Source organism: Protobothrops mucrosquamatus, unplaced genomic scaffold (assembly GCF_001527695.2).
Source record: "Protobothrops mucrosquamatus isolate PMUCROS unplaced genomic scaffold, P.Mucros_1.0 scaffold854, whole genome shotgun sequence".
Lineage (NCBI taxonomy): Eukaryota > Metazoa > Chordata > Lepidosauria > Squamata > Viperidae > Protobothrops > Protobothrops mucrosquamatus.
Window position 1 is genome coordinate 408,090 of NW_015387109.1, and position 15,654 is coordinate 423,743.

Below are 15,654 nucleotides of genomic sequence, written 5' to 3' on the forward strand. Positions count from 1 at the left end.
TCAACATATTATTATCTGAATAACTGCAAATATATTACACCGAAATAACATATCTTAAATAAATACGAGATAATGTCAGGGCATATATGAGTTAGACAAATTAATTTATCTTTTCCACCATATTTCTAATTAGCTGCTTATATTTATTAATTTGTATTTATAAGAGAAAGTGGAAAATCCCATATTACAGAAAAAATAGAAGGGCTCTATGTACACAAATTTTACAGAGCACACATACATTCCTATGGAATTCTGAGGGCTATTCAGTTGCGGCATTTCGGCTCTAAATGGAATAGGGCTACAATTTGAAATGAAGAACAGATGTAGTCCTTGATTTATGATCACAACTTCCATTGCCAAGCAAGGTGGTTGTTAAGTGAGTCACCACTGATTTGACAAACTTTTCTGCCCTGTTGTTAAGCAAATCACTGCAATTGTTAAGTAAATCACATGATCATTAAGTGAATCTGGCTTCCTTTGTAGACTTTGCTTGTCAGAAGCTGACTAAGAAGGTTGACTCCGGGATGCTGCTACTGTCATAAGTACACATCAATTGCCAAATGCCTAAATCTTGATCATCTGACTTTCCAATGGTTGCAAGTGTGAGGATTGGTTGCAAGTCATTTTTCTCAGTGCCACTGTAACTTTGAACAGCCACTAAATGAATGGTTGTTAAGTCGAGGACTACATGAGTGTGATATTAATTTAGTAAAATGAACAATTACTAGAATAATGATTTGTCTGCATAATTGCTAGAATAATGATGTAATGCATAATCACTGGGAAAATTCACTGGGAAAGTTCTGTGTCAGTAATATGTGGCTAACCAAATGCGCATTGCACATAGATACTTTGTATGTAGCAAAACCTTCCATTGTATGCCCATGAGAAACGATCCAAATGTATTACAATGTGTATTTCCATGTGTAGTCCTTTTGTTCCTGAAAGAAGAATAGTATAAAATTGAAGTCTAATCCCGCCCTCCTTGTTCAGAATTGCATGTCTCCATATGCCTCTGAACCTGCGCAAATAAACCTCTCTGCTAAACCCCTCTGGAATTCGTAAGAGTTCTTTCGTTTTCCACAAGAATATGAAGAACCCAGAGATGAAATTAGCTCAACCCAGTGATTCTTATTTGTAGTTCAGGGGCTGTTCAGGGTTAAAGCATCCGTAAAGCATGAAAATAAAATTCTGTGTCCTTATCAATATCTTTTCCTTTCCTATGCAGTCTGGAATACAGAAATCTGCTCAGCTAGTGCGCTGGGTTCCCAAGTATACAGGCCTCAGTCCAGCCATTAATGCATACAAGTTATTGCATTTGAATTCCTAGACTGTCCAACTTACCTCAGAGAGTGGTTGTTGTGAGGAAAATAGGAAGAAGGAATATTAGATATGTTTGCCACCTTGAGTTATTTATAAAAACAATAAAGGTGGGATATAAATAAATAAACAAATAAAGGATAAAAAATAGTGTTCTCAGACACTACCCAACCAATAATGCAGAGCTATGCATACTAATCTAGTTTCCAGTCAAAAGGCAACAACTTTCTGACTGAATAATTTTTATATCTAGAAAAATCATCTTCTGAAAAAGAAAGAGAATATAGCTCAAGTTCTTGCTTTTTCCTAACCTATCAAAACATTGATTTTCCTCATGAGTTTCAATTCAGAGAAACTCTCTGAAGAACAAACTCTATTAGGATATGAAATAGAAAATCAGAACTCTATTAAGGCCCTTGTAAACCTTAAGCACATTTATTATTTCAGTAGCCATCCAGATGATTGTGGCTGAAAAGGTATTCCCTGAACTTATATTCTTCAATAAGTCGCAGGGAATTTTATTTTGTTCAAAAGCACAAGTAATCTTTTGAAGATCAGCATCTACTTTATTTCCATGTGTGACTGCAAGAATTTTTTTTTACTTTCCCTGATTCCCTAACTTCCTATTAGGTATGATTTATTGATATTCAATCTATTCCTCAACACCCGACTGGTTATTGAATCTGAAAGCAAACTAAATATCAGACTTGGTTTTATTTGCAGTGCAAAAAACTAAATTAAAGTCCAAAATTGAATTCAGTTCTGCCTTCATGATTCAAGTTCAGTCAGCACTGAACTAAGATATCTATAATAGCTGTACATGTACGCAAAATAGCAATAATAGCCTACATACATTTAATTTTAACATATACAAATTTTGATGTCATGTTACTTTTCAGAATTTTTTTTGTTCAAGTTGAAAAACACTTCATAGGCTGTGCCTAATGAATCATACAGGCATGTAAAACATGTAGAAAGTGCTTGTTTGGTGCCATTTTTTTCATTCCCCATTCCTGAGCACTGGCATGCATAGATATAATAACAGTTTCTTGATTCTGAATTTAGATTGCTACTAATGGTTATAATATAAATTTATTTTGAGTTGAGATAAACACATTACAAAAGTTAATAATGGCCTATAATGCCTTCTGATTATTTGTCACTAAAAGAAACATATCCATTCCTTTTTATAGGAAAGGAATAGCCTATAAAAGCTTTTATCATTTAAATTATTTTATTAGGTGTTTGAGCTATATCTTGAAAATCTGCAGGGTGTCTGTCTTTGGCTTTTTTAATTTTGCATCATATATATATATATATATATATATATATATATATATATATATATATATATATATATATATATTCATGTGGTGAGAGCTATTTTGCTATCAAAGTATCAATATCAAAATGGATGTTCAACAGTAATATTTTATATTGTATAAATAAAAGTTACCTCTCAAGATGAACATAATGGCGAGAAAGAACATTCTTAACTAAAAACACAGTCTTTGCATAGATCTCTGTACCGATTAACTTGGAGAAGTATAGCTTGGCACGAAGGAAATATCCAATTGGCCAAAGCCATTCCTTAAAAAAACAACAGAATTTTAATATGTTTTAATATGAAAAATGAAAATCTGAAATCAATTGATAAAAATTGCTAAAGTATAATACTTACAGGTCCTTGATGGTAATTGAATCCTTTAGACACATTATAATTATCATTGTCTAACGCATTATCGTAAACACCACAATAAACCATATCACTAGGGAAAAAAATAAAAGAGTCAATATTTCTGAGAAAGAGACATCAGGTTTTATGAAATTATTTAGGACAAATATCATTAAGATGGCGTTTGCCATTCATTTTTGTAGGATTTTAGATCTGATGTTTTATATATTAGTGAATCTTATTCTCAGTGGAGTATATTTATTTATTCACACATTATTCACTGCAAGAGAGTGTAAATGATGTCAACATTTCTTTATCTGCAGTGAAGCTGCATTAATTAACACAATAGTGATGTTGCACTAATGTACTAATATGACATTTCTATGACATTATTGTTTAAAATGTTCAGTTCCAATTAATTAACATCTCAGAATGTGCTCTCTTGATAAGGATCAAGAAAACAATAATGGTAAAATGCTGCTTGATTCTCTTTTACAATATTTCAGACTAGACAACAGGATACAGAGAAAACTAATATAAAAAAGAATAGTTGTCAGCTATGACCTTTGTAAAATCAATCCCATCATAATCAAAGAAAAACTTTTACGACTTAGGCCTCTGACTATTAGTTAAGTCAAATCTATCTTCAATGTAATTCCCACTATAGAATTTCTTTAAACTATGATGATGTGACAGGAAAATAAGTACACTTGACTAAAACATAGCTGCTATTTACAGTGATACTTATTCATTTATACTAGATAAGCCTTCTTATGCAACCATGTCTCCATCATACTTGGCTCTTCCCACTCACTCTGGCGGAATATGCATACTCTGGATCCCGTCAGCCAAGGAATTGCGGCTGGCAGGGTCTGAAAGAGCTTTTTTTTGCCGTGGCTCCTGCCCTTTGAACAATCATCCCTCATGAGGCAAGATCAGCCCATCATTTCTTTGGCCTTCCAAAAGAGCCAGAAAATCTGGTTTTGCCAACTGGCTTGGAGTCCTGATGTGGGTATCCTGTTTTGGAAGTGGCTAGTAAACTAGTACAAGATCTCACCTCCACCCGGTCTGTGCACTGGATTTTTATCCATTTCAAAATTAATTTTAATGTTTTATCTTTTAATGTCTGATATTTTCATGTTTTAATCTTATAATTGTTTTATACTTTTTTTTGGTAATTTGATAAATAATAAAATACTTACTCTGGGTCTAAAGTTTTCATGCCAAGTGGACCAAGTAATTTTTTCTCTAACATTTCAAGTGCTTTCCAAGCATGCTCAGGAGAGAACAATTCAGGTGCCTTGATTTTTTTTTTTAAAGTAGAAAAATACATCACATATAAACAACAGAAGAATACTGAAAAATTAAATACAAAAGATATATTTTGCAGTGTCCTCACAAGATTGTCATGAAGTTATAGCCCATGTTATAAATAACATTTATTTCACAAACTTATTTATTGAAGAACATGATCCATAAGCGTTCCCTGCTTTGTTTCTAGTCCCATCTATTCCACTGCTTCTCCCAGCAAACTATCATCTTTATATCTTCCAATATTTTACTGAATACCGTAGTATTCAAAATTGCTAACAAGTGTTAAAAACATATGCAAAAACACCGCATGTCATTTTTAAAACATCATACGCACCACAACCATTGCTATAGGGAAATTTGGCCTCAGTTGATAATCACACCAAGGACTTGATGCTCCATAGCTGTCTTTGTATATGCCCCTCTTATGAACCAGAGTTGGATGTGTCTCATTGGGATCATTTGGGTTTTCAGAGACAAAAAACAGCTTTTCGAAATGGGCTTGGATTTTTCTGTTCCACTGATCATATGTAAAGGTCTCATCTCTCCCTGGAAAATAATATCAGTTTTGTGTAATTGACTAACACAATAAAAAGCATCATTAAGGACACATCCAGGTAAGACATAGCTATTCTGTAATTAGAAACACGATGCTACCACCGTACAAATATATTATCTAAAATTCTCCAGATTCAGTGTTGCTAACTATCAGTCTGAACGGGGACACTATTTCCAGGACAGAACTGAAGCCCACTTCATCTGGAGGACCCATTAATAATAACAATGGTTATTATGTGCATCTGTATGGAGGTGGCAAAGAAACAGAATTTTGGGTTGCAGATATATTGGTGTGGATGGAATCAGATGGATGAGGAAATCATATTTTTTAATAACAATACCCCTTCCACATGTGTCCCAAAGGTGCTTTTCAAAAGGCAACTGGACTTTCTGGTTTTTTTCCTTGAAGATGTTTTGCTTCCCATCCTGAAGAAGTTTCTTAGATGAGAAGCAAAATGTCTTGAGGAAGATAACCAAGAAAGTCCAGTTGCCTCTTGAAAAGCATCTTTGGGACAACCATGGCCTGGATGATTGAGAATCTCTGTAGACCTTCTATATGTGGTCAAATTCATTTTTTCTTTCTTTGCAAGCATTCTACAAATTTAGGAGTGAAGACTTGCCTTGCTCCTATGGACACTATGGCAGGTACATCTCTTCCCTCTTCCTGAGTCTCTGGCCACAGATTTTTCAGGATCATTTGTTTTTCGGCAGCTGGAGAGTCTTTCACTGTATAAAAAAGTCAACTCTTCCATTTTTCTTGCCAGTCCCACCAGAACCCAGGCTGCCAGTATTAGGAGGAATAGCAAGAGAAATATGTTTGTGTATGCCTTTTTATTTGCCTCTCCCACCAAAGTGGAATGTTCACTCAGTGCTTGATAGGTGATATTGAATGGGCATACCTTATGATGTTGTTACATAAGACTGTTGTATGCATGCTAAAAAGTCACCCCTGTGGGCAAAGAGTTGCAGAGCCTAATCCACACAAGGAATTTAACTATGTGGCAAGTGCTATAGCTATAAAGAGCTACATCCTCCATGGGAAAGAAAGAGTTCTTCAAACATGATTCTTCTGCAGTATTTCCTGCTTTTCTTCCCATAAGGAGAACAGCTCTTCAACCACCCAGTCCACCATGGTTAACCACAGTCTTCCCACCCCCCTCCCATGGATTGAATGCTGTTTTCCCTTCTTCATTTGAAGGGTGATTTTCTTAGAAGTTCAGTGGTCTTACAGAATGCACTGGGTACAAATCATCCTGCTCCCTCATATGGAAGGGACACACCTAATCTATGCAGTGATGGGGAGACAGGGTTGGCTCATTTCAAGTAAATAAGACACTTTCCCCTGCTTTATTTCCCTAAATCAGAACAGAAGAGAATGACAGAGTTGGAAAGGACACTGGAGGTCTTCTAGTCCAACCCCCTGCTCAGGCAGGAAATTCTTTATCATTTCAGACAAATGATTGTCGAGTCTCTTCTTAAAAACTTCCAGTGTTGGAGCATCCACAACTTCTGGAGGCAAGTTGTTCCATTGATTAATTGTTCTAACTGTCAGGAAATTTCTCCTTATCAGAATTTAATTTTTGCTTATCTGGCTGTATCTTCTTTCTTTCTTTTTTGATTAGCTGTTATTATTGCTGCATTTGGGTGAGCCGGAACGTCAACAAAGCGTTCTGTTCTGACTTTAGCAACAGTCATTGGCTAACAATCTATGTCTGCATTTGTGGGTATTTAGAAGTGAGGGAAAGAGCATTTCTCCATTGCTTATGGAGGCAGTAAGAAATAGCCGTGTGAGTGAGATTATTTCTTATCCTCTCCATAAATCAGCACGAATGAAGGCTTAGGGGAAATGGGGAAGAAAAATCCTCGGAAATTTCTGCTGCAGTAAGCAGCTTGTGGGTGTCTCAGAATCCAAATTAAAATAAGAGCATGCAGCTATACCGCAACAGATCTCCAGAAAACTCATCCACATAGTAAGATGGAAAAAATAAAGTTCCCTATTCTAGAAAAAAAAAAGCTGGAATGTAAAGAATGAAAACACGATTTTAGAATGTCTTGCTTAATTTGATGCTCCCCTCCCCAAATGTATTAAATTGTAATCCTAGTACAAGTGGTGGGTACTAAAATAGGAAAAAAAAGTTCTAGAACCATGGACCAAAGTAAACACTGCAAGGCGAATGCAACATTTTAAAGAAAAATTCAAACCCACATGTACTCAATAACATCAGATGTATTTTTTTCTTTGTTCTACAATGGAACAGACAGCCGATTATATAGCTTGCTCCCATTTAATCTTCAAAACAATCCCAGTTAACTATCTGAAATGTCCATTGCTCTTCCATCCCAACCATTTCTTGATCAGTGTTTCTCAACCTTGACAATTTTAAGGCATGTGGACTTCAACTCCCAGAATTCCACAGCCAGCATTGCTGGCTGTGGAATTCTGGGAGTTGAAGTCCACATGCCTTAAAATTGTCAAGGTTGAGAAACACTGATTTAGGGAGAACTGGAATCCAGCTGACTCCTGTTGGAAGTCCTATCCTCTCTGTTGCTTTTTGAGTGTTATTCAAAAAAACATGTTTTGGGCCCTTTATTACTATTATCAGTAATATCATTTTTCTACTTTCATTTTACACTGGAGCTACATTTGCTTACCGTGTCTTTTCATAGTAACTCCAGGATATGGAAATAACTTCTTCTCTGACAATTCCTGTAACCAGCGAACGGTTGATTTGCATAGGCCAACAATTTCCACAGCAGAACCATCTCTAAAAGGACAGCCACAGCAGAAAAGTAAGTTGCCCTTCCGTTCCGAAATAAAGATTTTGGTTATTATATTTATTGGTCATGCCAAGAGCACAGAACTCTGATTATATCAGTAACTCCCTTGTATATTTTGGAAGAGGGCAACAGTAGTGTAATAAGATAATGTTTTTTTTTAAAAACTATTTTGATATTGATGAAAAATATACCAGACAATCCAGAGAGGCAATGTCAGTCAAAATAGGCAGTAATTGGCTAGCGACGCCAAGAGTTAAATTTGGATCTCAAGATTTTCATAAACTCCTTTGGATATACATGACTAATTTAAAGAACAGTTATGGATTCATGTAAATGTAAAGTCACAAGCATTGCTTCTGTTACCATCTCAAGGGCTCCAAGTCCCGTTGCACAATGTGTTGAGAGTTACACTTCAAAATTGGACAGGGGCAGAACTCAAAGTTGGCAGGATTTATTTATTTACCTATCTACTTGCAACATATGCAATAAATTAACCTTTATTAATTTTTATTTTCACCTATCCATGATAGGATAGTCCGTTTCTCTCATCTCTCAACTCCTTTATCTCTACAGCAAAACAAACCAACAGGAACTAGCTGTTGTCTATTTCTTCGCACGTAAATGGTGCTACAGTCACTCGGTGGGCGATGGGGGGGCTTATTTTAGTCTCTGATTGCAAGAAAAGGAAGTGAGTTGCACTCTGATATTGTGGTTTTCTCTTTGAATAACTAGAAGAATGTTTTCTTCCTGATCCAAAAAAGAGGAAACAACAATATAACTATTTTCATGATAGCAAAGGGAGCTATCTATGCCACAGCTGCTCCCACCCCCTTGCTTTGGAATGGAGAACAGAATGGAGAAGATGCGGACAATACAGGAAGACTTAAGGAGAACAGATAGAGAACGCAGACAAGATGGGAAGGATCAGGCAGAGATGGGGAAGAAATTGAAAAAAAAAAGAGAAATATTAAAAGCAGGGTTAGAAAGGCAGGAACTGAAGAAATAAAAAATAGGCTGCACCCAATCCTTGACTAGCTCCCATTTAGTACAAAAGCTGAATTTGCACTCCTGTCCTAACCCATGGTTTAGCGTTGGGTCATGTGGAAATTAGGCAAGTCTAGTAATCCTTCCTTTCAATCAGATCTGGATTGCATATTTAATTCATGTGTAAACCTAGTGTTTGTATGTCAAAATCCCCAAATGGGTAATTTCATTGATGCTCATTTTATATGAAGCCAACCTTGCCATTTAGCTTAGCAAAACACAGGTAACATTTAAAGATCTTTCTGCTGTTAGATGTTTAATGCAAACGGCATGGTTTAAAATCATTTTTCATAAAATACTTCCATATTTTTTAATCCAGAGGATTTCAAGCAAAACTCCTGCCTAGAAATGCCTGCAAGTTTATAAGTCTTTACATATATTTTATATATAAATCTACCTGAACTGAATATGAATATGCTTGAGAGAAAACTAGCAATGGACAAGGTTTTCATGTATTTAATTTAGCCAGTTTGTTTTTCCACTGAACTAGCATTTTCCACTGAAAATAAGATTTTTTTTTAATTTAAAAAGAAACTAGTTCAAAGCAACTGGACTTAATAATTGGACTTAAGCAAACTCTGAATGCTCTGGCCAAACACTACTCTAAGGAAGCATTTGATATCAACTGTAGTAAAATTGAGATCCTGATCTTGGCAGAGACCTAAGCTGCCCGCCTAGAGGAGAAATAGCAAGAGTGTTGAACGAGTGCAATCTTTTGAATATTTGGACGTGGTTTTCCATAGCTCCATCAAACACAGTGCACACCAAAATTATGTCATACAAAATGCTCAAAAAACTGGCCAATTCTTTTCACTTTACCAGAGAAGCAGAGTGTGTCCCCCAGTAGCACTGAAGCTATATTCAGCTAAGACCTGTACACAACTACGTTTTGGTGTTCAGTTAGGACCTTACATTTTTTTTACTCCTCTTGAAAAGATCTAACCTAAATTCCTAAGGGCTACATTCCAGGTAGTCCCTTGCATTCCAAATGTAATATTAAGGAAGGAGGCAGGGCTATTTAAAATCAAAATAGATACATGGACCTGTATCATTCCATGGTGATTGAAGTCCTTTCCTATATGTTTGAGTTCCTTTCTTATTGAGGACAATTACAAATCGATATGGCTCAAGACAATCTCACAAAAACTTCAACTTCTCAACTTTTCCAGGGAGGCCTTCCTAACGATGGGTTATGAGGATGCACTCAGCATATTTAAACAATATTATCAAAAATGTGAAAGCCCAACAGGACCAGTCTGCTCTATTTAAGAATATTTTTCACAGAAGTCAATCCCCTTTATATAAACCAGTGAGATACTTACACCATATAACTGTTTTCAAATTCTGAAGAGCATTAACTTCAGTGATCTCCACAGAGACATTTTTGAGGGATGATACAAAAAGAGTTCCTTATGAGCTGACAAGTTACCACCATGGACATTGGTCTGTTGAAACTGTAGCTCATGTCCTGCTATTTGTACCCTCTATAACAGGGGTCCCCAACCCCCGGTCCGTGGACCTGTATCGGGCCACAGCATGCCAGCAACCGGTCTGCACAAACAAGGAAAGCCCCACCCACAGGATGCAGGCAGCACATAAAACCATGCCCTCTCCGGTCCACGGAAAAACCTCTCTCCACATAACCGGTCCCTGGTGCCCAAAAGGTTGGGGACCTCTGCTCTATAAGGATTCAAGGACCCGATATAAAACTCCTTACCTGGTAAATTTGGACCTTTTTTTAATGAAAAGTTGTTATCAGATCGGCAAGAGTCGGTCTCCTTGAAGATAGCTAAAATTTGTAATACTTCTAACATAAAATTGAGCTTCCTGCTCCTCCCTGCCCATCTTTTAATTCATACTGTTCTACTTCCATTGTTTATTTTTATTGTTTTTATTGTTTGATTGCTTTACTATTGTTATGTTTACATTTTTTATCATTTTTCCCATTTTTACTGTTGTAAGCTGTCCAGATGAGATGGGTGGCAAATAAATTTAACAAACAAATACTGCCTATAAAATTAGGCAGACTTTTATTATCTACTAACAAACCCACCACCAATTGTATTATTTTATATGGTTTTGTATTTGCTTTATTTTTTTAAATCCATTTTTGTTTGCAATTCTGATCGGTGACTGCAATAAAAACATTCATTCACTCATTCATAGTTCCCAGCAATATCTTTACATTGATTTCTAATTAGTCGAACAATTACATTCAGGCTTTTAATGTGCTAATAACGCTGCAAGCATTTGTGCAGTACCTTGGAGTGGCTGGAATTCCTTTGTTGCGAGCTCTATCGCTCTCTCCCATTTTATCCATCCAGGTACCACAATTAAAACGGTTCCCTCCAAAGACGAAGCCCGTTTCCATGTCTACTCCTGCAGTTACGTTAAAGCCTACAAAATACAAATATTAGCTTGTTTTCCAGAAAAGCCACATGAAAATGTTTTCCCCCTACGCGCCCACTCAGAATAAATTAGGGCTTTTATGGCAGCCCAAATTACATTGACTGACAACACAGTCATATGAATGCTGTATTTTAAGTCATGGAGAAGTGTATCTTTAAGGGGATTTAAAGAAAATCTCACTTTATTTCAAGATATTTTAGGAAGCTAGGAAATAAACATGAACATCCATTTAAAAAAAATAGTTACAAAATGTATACCTTCATCTCTCATGTTTCGATCTATTTGTGGACCAGCGTTCCTCTCTCGGAAATCTATGCCTTGGGCATGCTTTTGCATTGCTTCCTGTATCACTTCATATAATGGCTGATCCTGGGTTTAAATATAGGGGGAGAAAGGAAAAAAACACCTAAATTAAAAACACACATAACAAAGAACATAGAGTTTGTAAAGGAATCTCCTATTCAGAGGCAAGTCCAATGGACTCAAGTCTCAAGAGTGTGTGTACTGGATTTATGTCCCGCGTTTCCTCCAGAACTTCAAAATGATTACATAAAACTCATTTTATCCCTGGAAAACTATTATATGAGTTAGGTTGGGCTAATAAAGACTGATGGGCCCAAAGTCTCCTAGTGAGTGGATTTGCCTGAAAACAAATTTGAAACTGAATATTCTCACTTTACTCATTCCAACACTTTAAACTCTGCACTTTATTTCCCCCCCCCATTCAAACATATCTGAATCTTGGAGACTCTTGAACAGATTCTTGTAATTTTCTTGACAAGGTTTTTCAGAAGTGGTTTGCCATTGCTTCCTTCCGAGGGCTGAGAGAAAGTGACTGGCTCAGGGTCATCCAGCTGGCTTTGCCCTAAGGCAGGACTAGAACTCATGGTCTCCTGGTTTCTAGCCCGATGCCTTAACCACTACACCAAACTGTCTCTCCAAATTTCAGAGTGGTCCTCTGTACTATGTGATATCAAGTGTAAATTTAAGGTGCTGAAGAGAGATCTAGCCAGCATTTCGCCTTCCGATGAAGATCAAAAATACTTCAACACTACAGTGCAATAATATATACAACTGGTTTCTTTAGAAAAAATACACTTCCTTTTAACATTTGTCCTTTAATGAGTCTGATTACAACAATAAGACTATGTCAATGAAAGTAATACTATAATATTGAAGTTCTTTGGGCAAGTGTTTACATTTTATTTAAACTGCAGAACAAGAGTTTCTTGGAGAATTTCCTTCCCAACCACTGCTAAGGACAAAACTTTTTTACCTTATCGGAGGCCACCAAGCATAATGATCCAAGCTGTTTTTTGTACTCACAATAGCATCAGGCCAGTTATAGGCATCACACAACACCACAGAGGATCAATCTACTTCAGCAATAGTCTGACATGAGCTAAAGTCAACTCCCAAACCTGGAAGATTCCTCTCCCAAATTAACACATCGATAAAACATGTAAGAAATTGAACTGAGCTAAAAGAGAGAAGCTATAATTACCATTTTGCCTGCTGGCTGAGGTAGAGAATCATCAGTAGGATACATTCTAGATATCAGACAGTTGAGAATGTCTATGCCATTTGGAACGGTTTTACAATAATCTTGTATACACTGAAGCCACCACCATACAGCATCACGACAATTGTACCTGGCATGAGTACCTTGGCCAAGCAGATTAGGAATTAGACCATGCCTTAAGGTGCCAGCAAATGCTAATATTATGTTCCTGAAACCAGAGAGATGGAGAAGGGAGTGAATATAAAAATGGTAGGCTTTCAAGTTCTCTATTACATTTCACTATAAAATATGTGAAGTAAAAATGGTTGTAAAATTGGGCCTGGTCATGAGATGCTCACTTAACAACTGCATCACTTAGTAAAGAGGTTTCTGATTCCAATTGTAGTCGTAAGTAGAGGACTACCTGTATTTAGTCTTGCATAGATTAAATCATCCTGTTTAATAAGAGCTTTCCAGAGGATTGGCTAAAAGACACTCAGGCCAGGATTAGGATGGGTTACACAAACAAATAATTCTATCCTCTCTATTTGAAAAACATTAACAAAAATGTAAGCATATAAGCGCTTTAAATGACTAGAACCTTATTTACCCCAATGCAAATTTCTATTGTCATTTTTCTATTGGTATAAATATATACTTTAGTGTGTGAGTGGGTAGATAGGTAAGTAGATAGGTGAGAGAGAGAGAGAGAGAGAGAGAGAGAGAGGGAGGGAGGGAGGGAGAGGGAGGGAGAGAGAGAGAGAGGGAGGGAGAGAGGAAGGGAGGGAGGGAGAGGGACCTGGGCTCCAAGATCACCTCAGATGGGGACTGCAGCCAAGAAATTAAAAGACGCTTGCTCCTGGGGAGAAAAGCTATGGCAAATCTAGACAGCATACTAAAAAGCAGAGACATCACCCTGCCAACAAAAGTGCGTATAGTCAAGGCCATGGTTTTCCCAGTTGCAATGTATGGATGTGAAAGTTCGACCATAAGAAAGGCTGAGCGACAAAGAATTGAGGCCTTTGAACTATGGTGCTGGAGAAGACTCCTGCGAGTCCCTTGGACTGCAAGGTGTTCAAACCAGTCAGTCCTAGAAGAGATCAACCCCGACTGCTCTTTAGAAGGCCAGATCCTGAAGTTGAAACTCAAATACTTTGGCCACCTAATGAGAAGGAAGGACTCACTGGCCAAGGGCCTAATGCTGGGAAAGATTGAGGGCAATAGAAGAAGGGGACGACAGAGAATGAGGTGGCTGGACGGAGTCACTGAAGCAGTAGGCGTGAGCTTAAATGGACTCCAGAAGATGGTAGAGGACAGGAAGACCTGGAGGAACGTTGTCCATGGGGTCGCAATGGGCCAGACACGACTTCGCAATTAACAACAACAACAAACTGCTTTACCTTGCTTCCAAGTAGCGTCCAGTAACTAACATCAGCCCTCTCAGTGCAATAAAGGTATCTCTTCCCCAGCAACGGAAAATGCCAGATGAGAAATGAGGTAAACCTGAAGAGTAAGAGACAAAGCAGATGTAAAGTGTTAGAACTTAATAGCTCTCTACCTTTCAAAAACAGCTTACTTCATATTTATGGCTGAGCCACACTCTGCTCCATTCCCTCTGAGTAACTCAATTTGGATGACGTCCATCTGCACAAAGTCATCCTAATTTATCAACAAAATGAAGATTGGGACCTTCCTTGCACTCATTAGCTAGCAAAACCTATCTACGGGATAAGATAGATGAACCTTTTGTTTCTCTGCGTGGTAACAGTCACTTGGAACCAATACGAGTTCAAAAAGGATATGAACTGTTGGGAGAAAGGTCCTAAAATATACAGAGAAAATACTAGGCCTTTATATCGTAATATATGAACACATTATTTTCTTAATACCGTAAGAAAATATAATTTTTTACTTTTTGTACTTGTATCTGACTGTAACATTAAAATCAGCTCTGTCACACTGCTCTGTCAAGCTCTATTTAAATCACCATTTCTTTTGGTTTTTGCTTGCTACTAGAGCACTAAATCTGACATGAGATTTGACGAAGTTGATTCCAATACCTACATATTTACTTATATTTTCTTTTAGCACAGCTCATATGTACTATAACTCTCTGTATTTGTAGACTAGTCCAACCCAATGAAGAAAACAGAATATGTAATTACTAGGTGACTAATAATAATCCACAAATATATAACCACCTGACTTCAAATGACCACTTGTAAACTATGCACTTGGTGTGCAGAGCAATTATTGGAATTTTAATATTATATATTCAATATTATATATTGTTGGAGATATAATAAGGACGATTCTTCTTTAAAACACATATTTTTACAATGTCCTACACTTACTAGTGAATTCAATATATTTGTGCAACAAAAGCTAATTTTTTCAGAGGATAATATTCTTTTGAAGTACATACCTAGTATATGTAATTTGACAACTTGACAACATAAGTGGATTCTCCACACTTTTACTATGGACAAAAGACTGATACTGCAGCATTGGAAACATAAATTTATAGCACCTTTCATTCAATGAAGACCTGATTGCACTTGCTATCTGAGTGTTGCCTAACCAATGTAGACTTTGTATGGATTTTTTTTTTAAAAAAAGACTTTCTATATTTCCCCCCCCTTTTCTTTAACAATGCATTTATTTCTAACACAATTATCTTTGTGTTTTGTTCTTTTTCTGTTTTTTTCTGTTATTATTTTAAAAGTAATAAAAATAAATAACGAATTACATAGAGCAGTGGTGGCGAACCTATGGCACGGGTGCCAGAGGCGGCACTCAGAGCCCTCTCTGTGGGCACGTGCGCCGTCGCCCCAGTCCTAGGCCTTCAGCTGGGTTTTATAAAACCTTTTCGCTTTAGGCCTCTGTCACCATGTGCAAAAAAAAAAAAAAGGTTCAATCAATCAGTCAATTTCAACTTCTCACGGGAAAAAAAAGATCTTGCAAAGTTGGAATTGATTGATTGAATTTTTTAGTCCCACCCAGTCTGCCGTTACCACCGCAGCAATGCCCACCCAATGGGCCACGCCCACCCAATGGG

The 15,654-nt window shown here is 36.9% G+C and overlaps 1 protein-coding gene across 1 annotated transcript in view; it reads right to left on the reverse strand.

Moving 5' to 3' along the window:
- Positions 1–15,654, reverse strand: part of AGL (amylo-alpha-1, 6-glucosidase, 4-alpha-glucanotransferase) — a 45,671-nt gene that overhangs the window by 295 nt on the left and 29,722 nt on the right. Inside the window, exons 24-32 of the mRNA XM_015819055.1 lie at positions 13,997–14,099; positions 12,600–12,825; positions 11,353–11,464; positions 10,948–11,083; positions 7,517–7,629; positions 4,644–4,855; positions 4,198–4,295; positions 3,002–3,089; positions 2,777–2,910 (exon numbers count right to left, since the gene is read on the reverse strand). Coding sequence (XP_015674541.1) covers positions 2,777–2,910; positions 3,002–3,089; positions 4,198–4,295; positions 4,644–4,855; positions 7,517–7,629; positions 10,948–11,083; positions 11,353–11,464; positions 12,600–12,825; positions 13,997–14,099 — 1,222 coding nt within the window. The remainder of the gene's footprint in view (positions 1–2,776; positions 2,911–3,001; positions 3,090–4,197; positions 4,296–4,643; positions 4,856–7,516; positions 7,630–10,947; positions 11,084–11,352; positions 11,465–12,599; positions 12,826–13,996; positions 14,100–15,654) is intronic.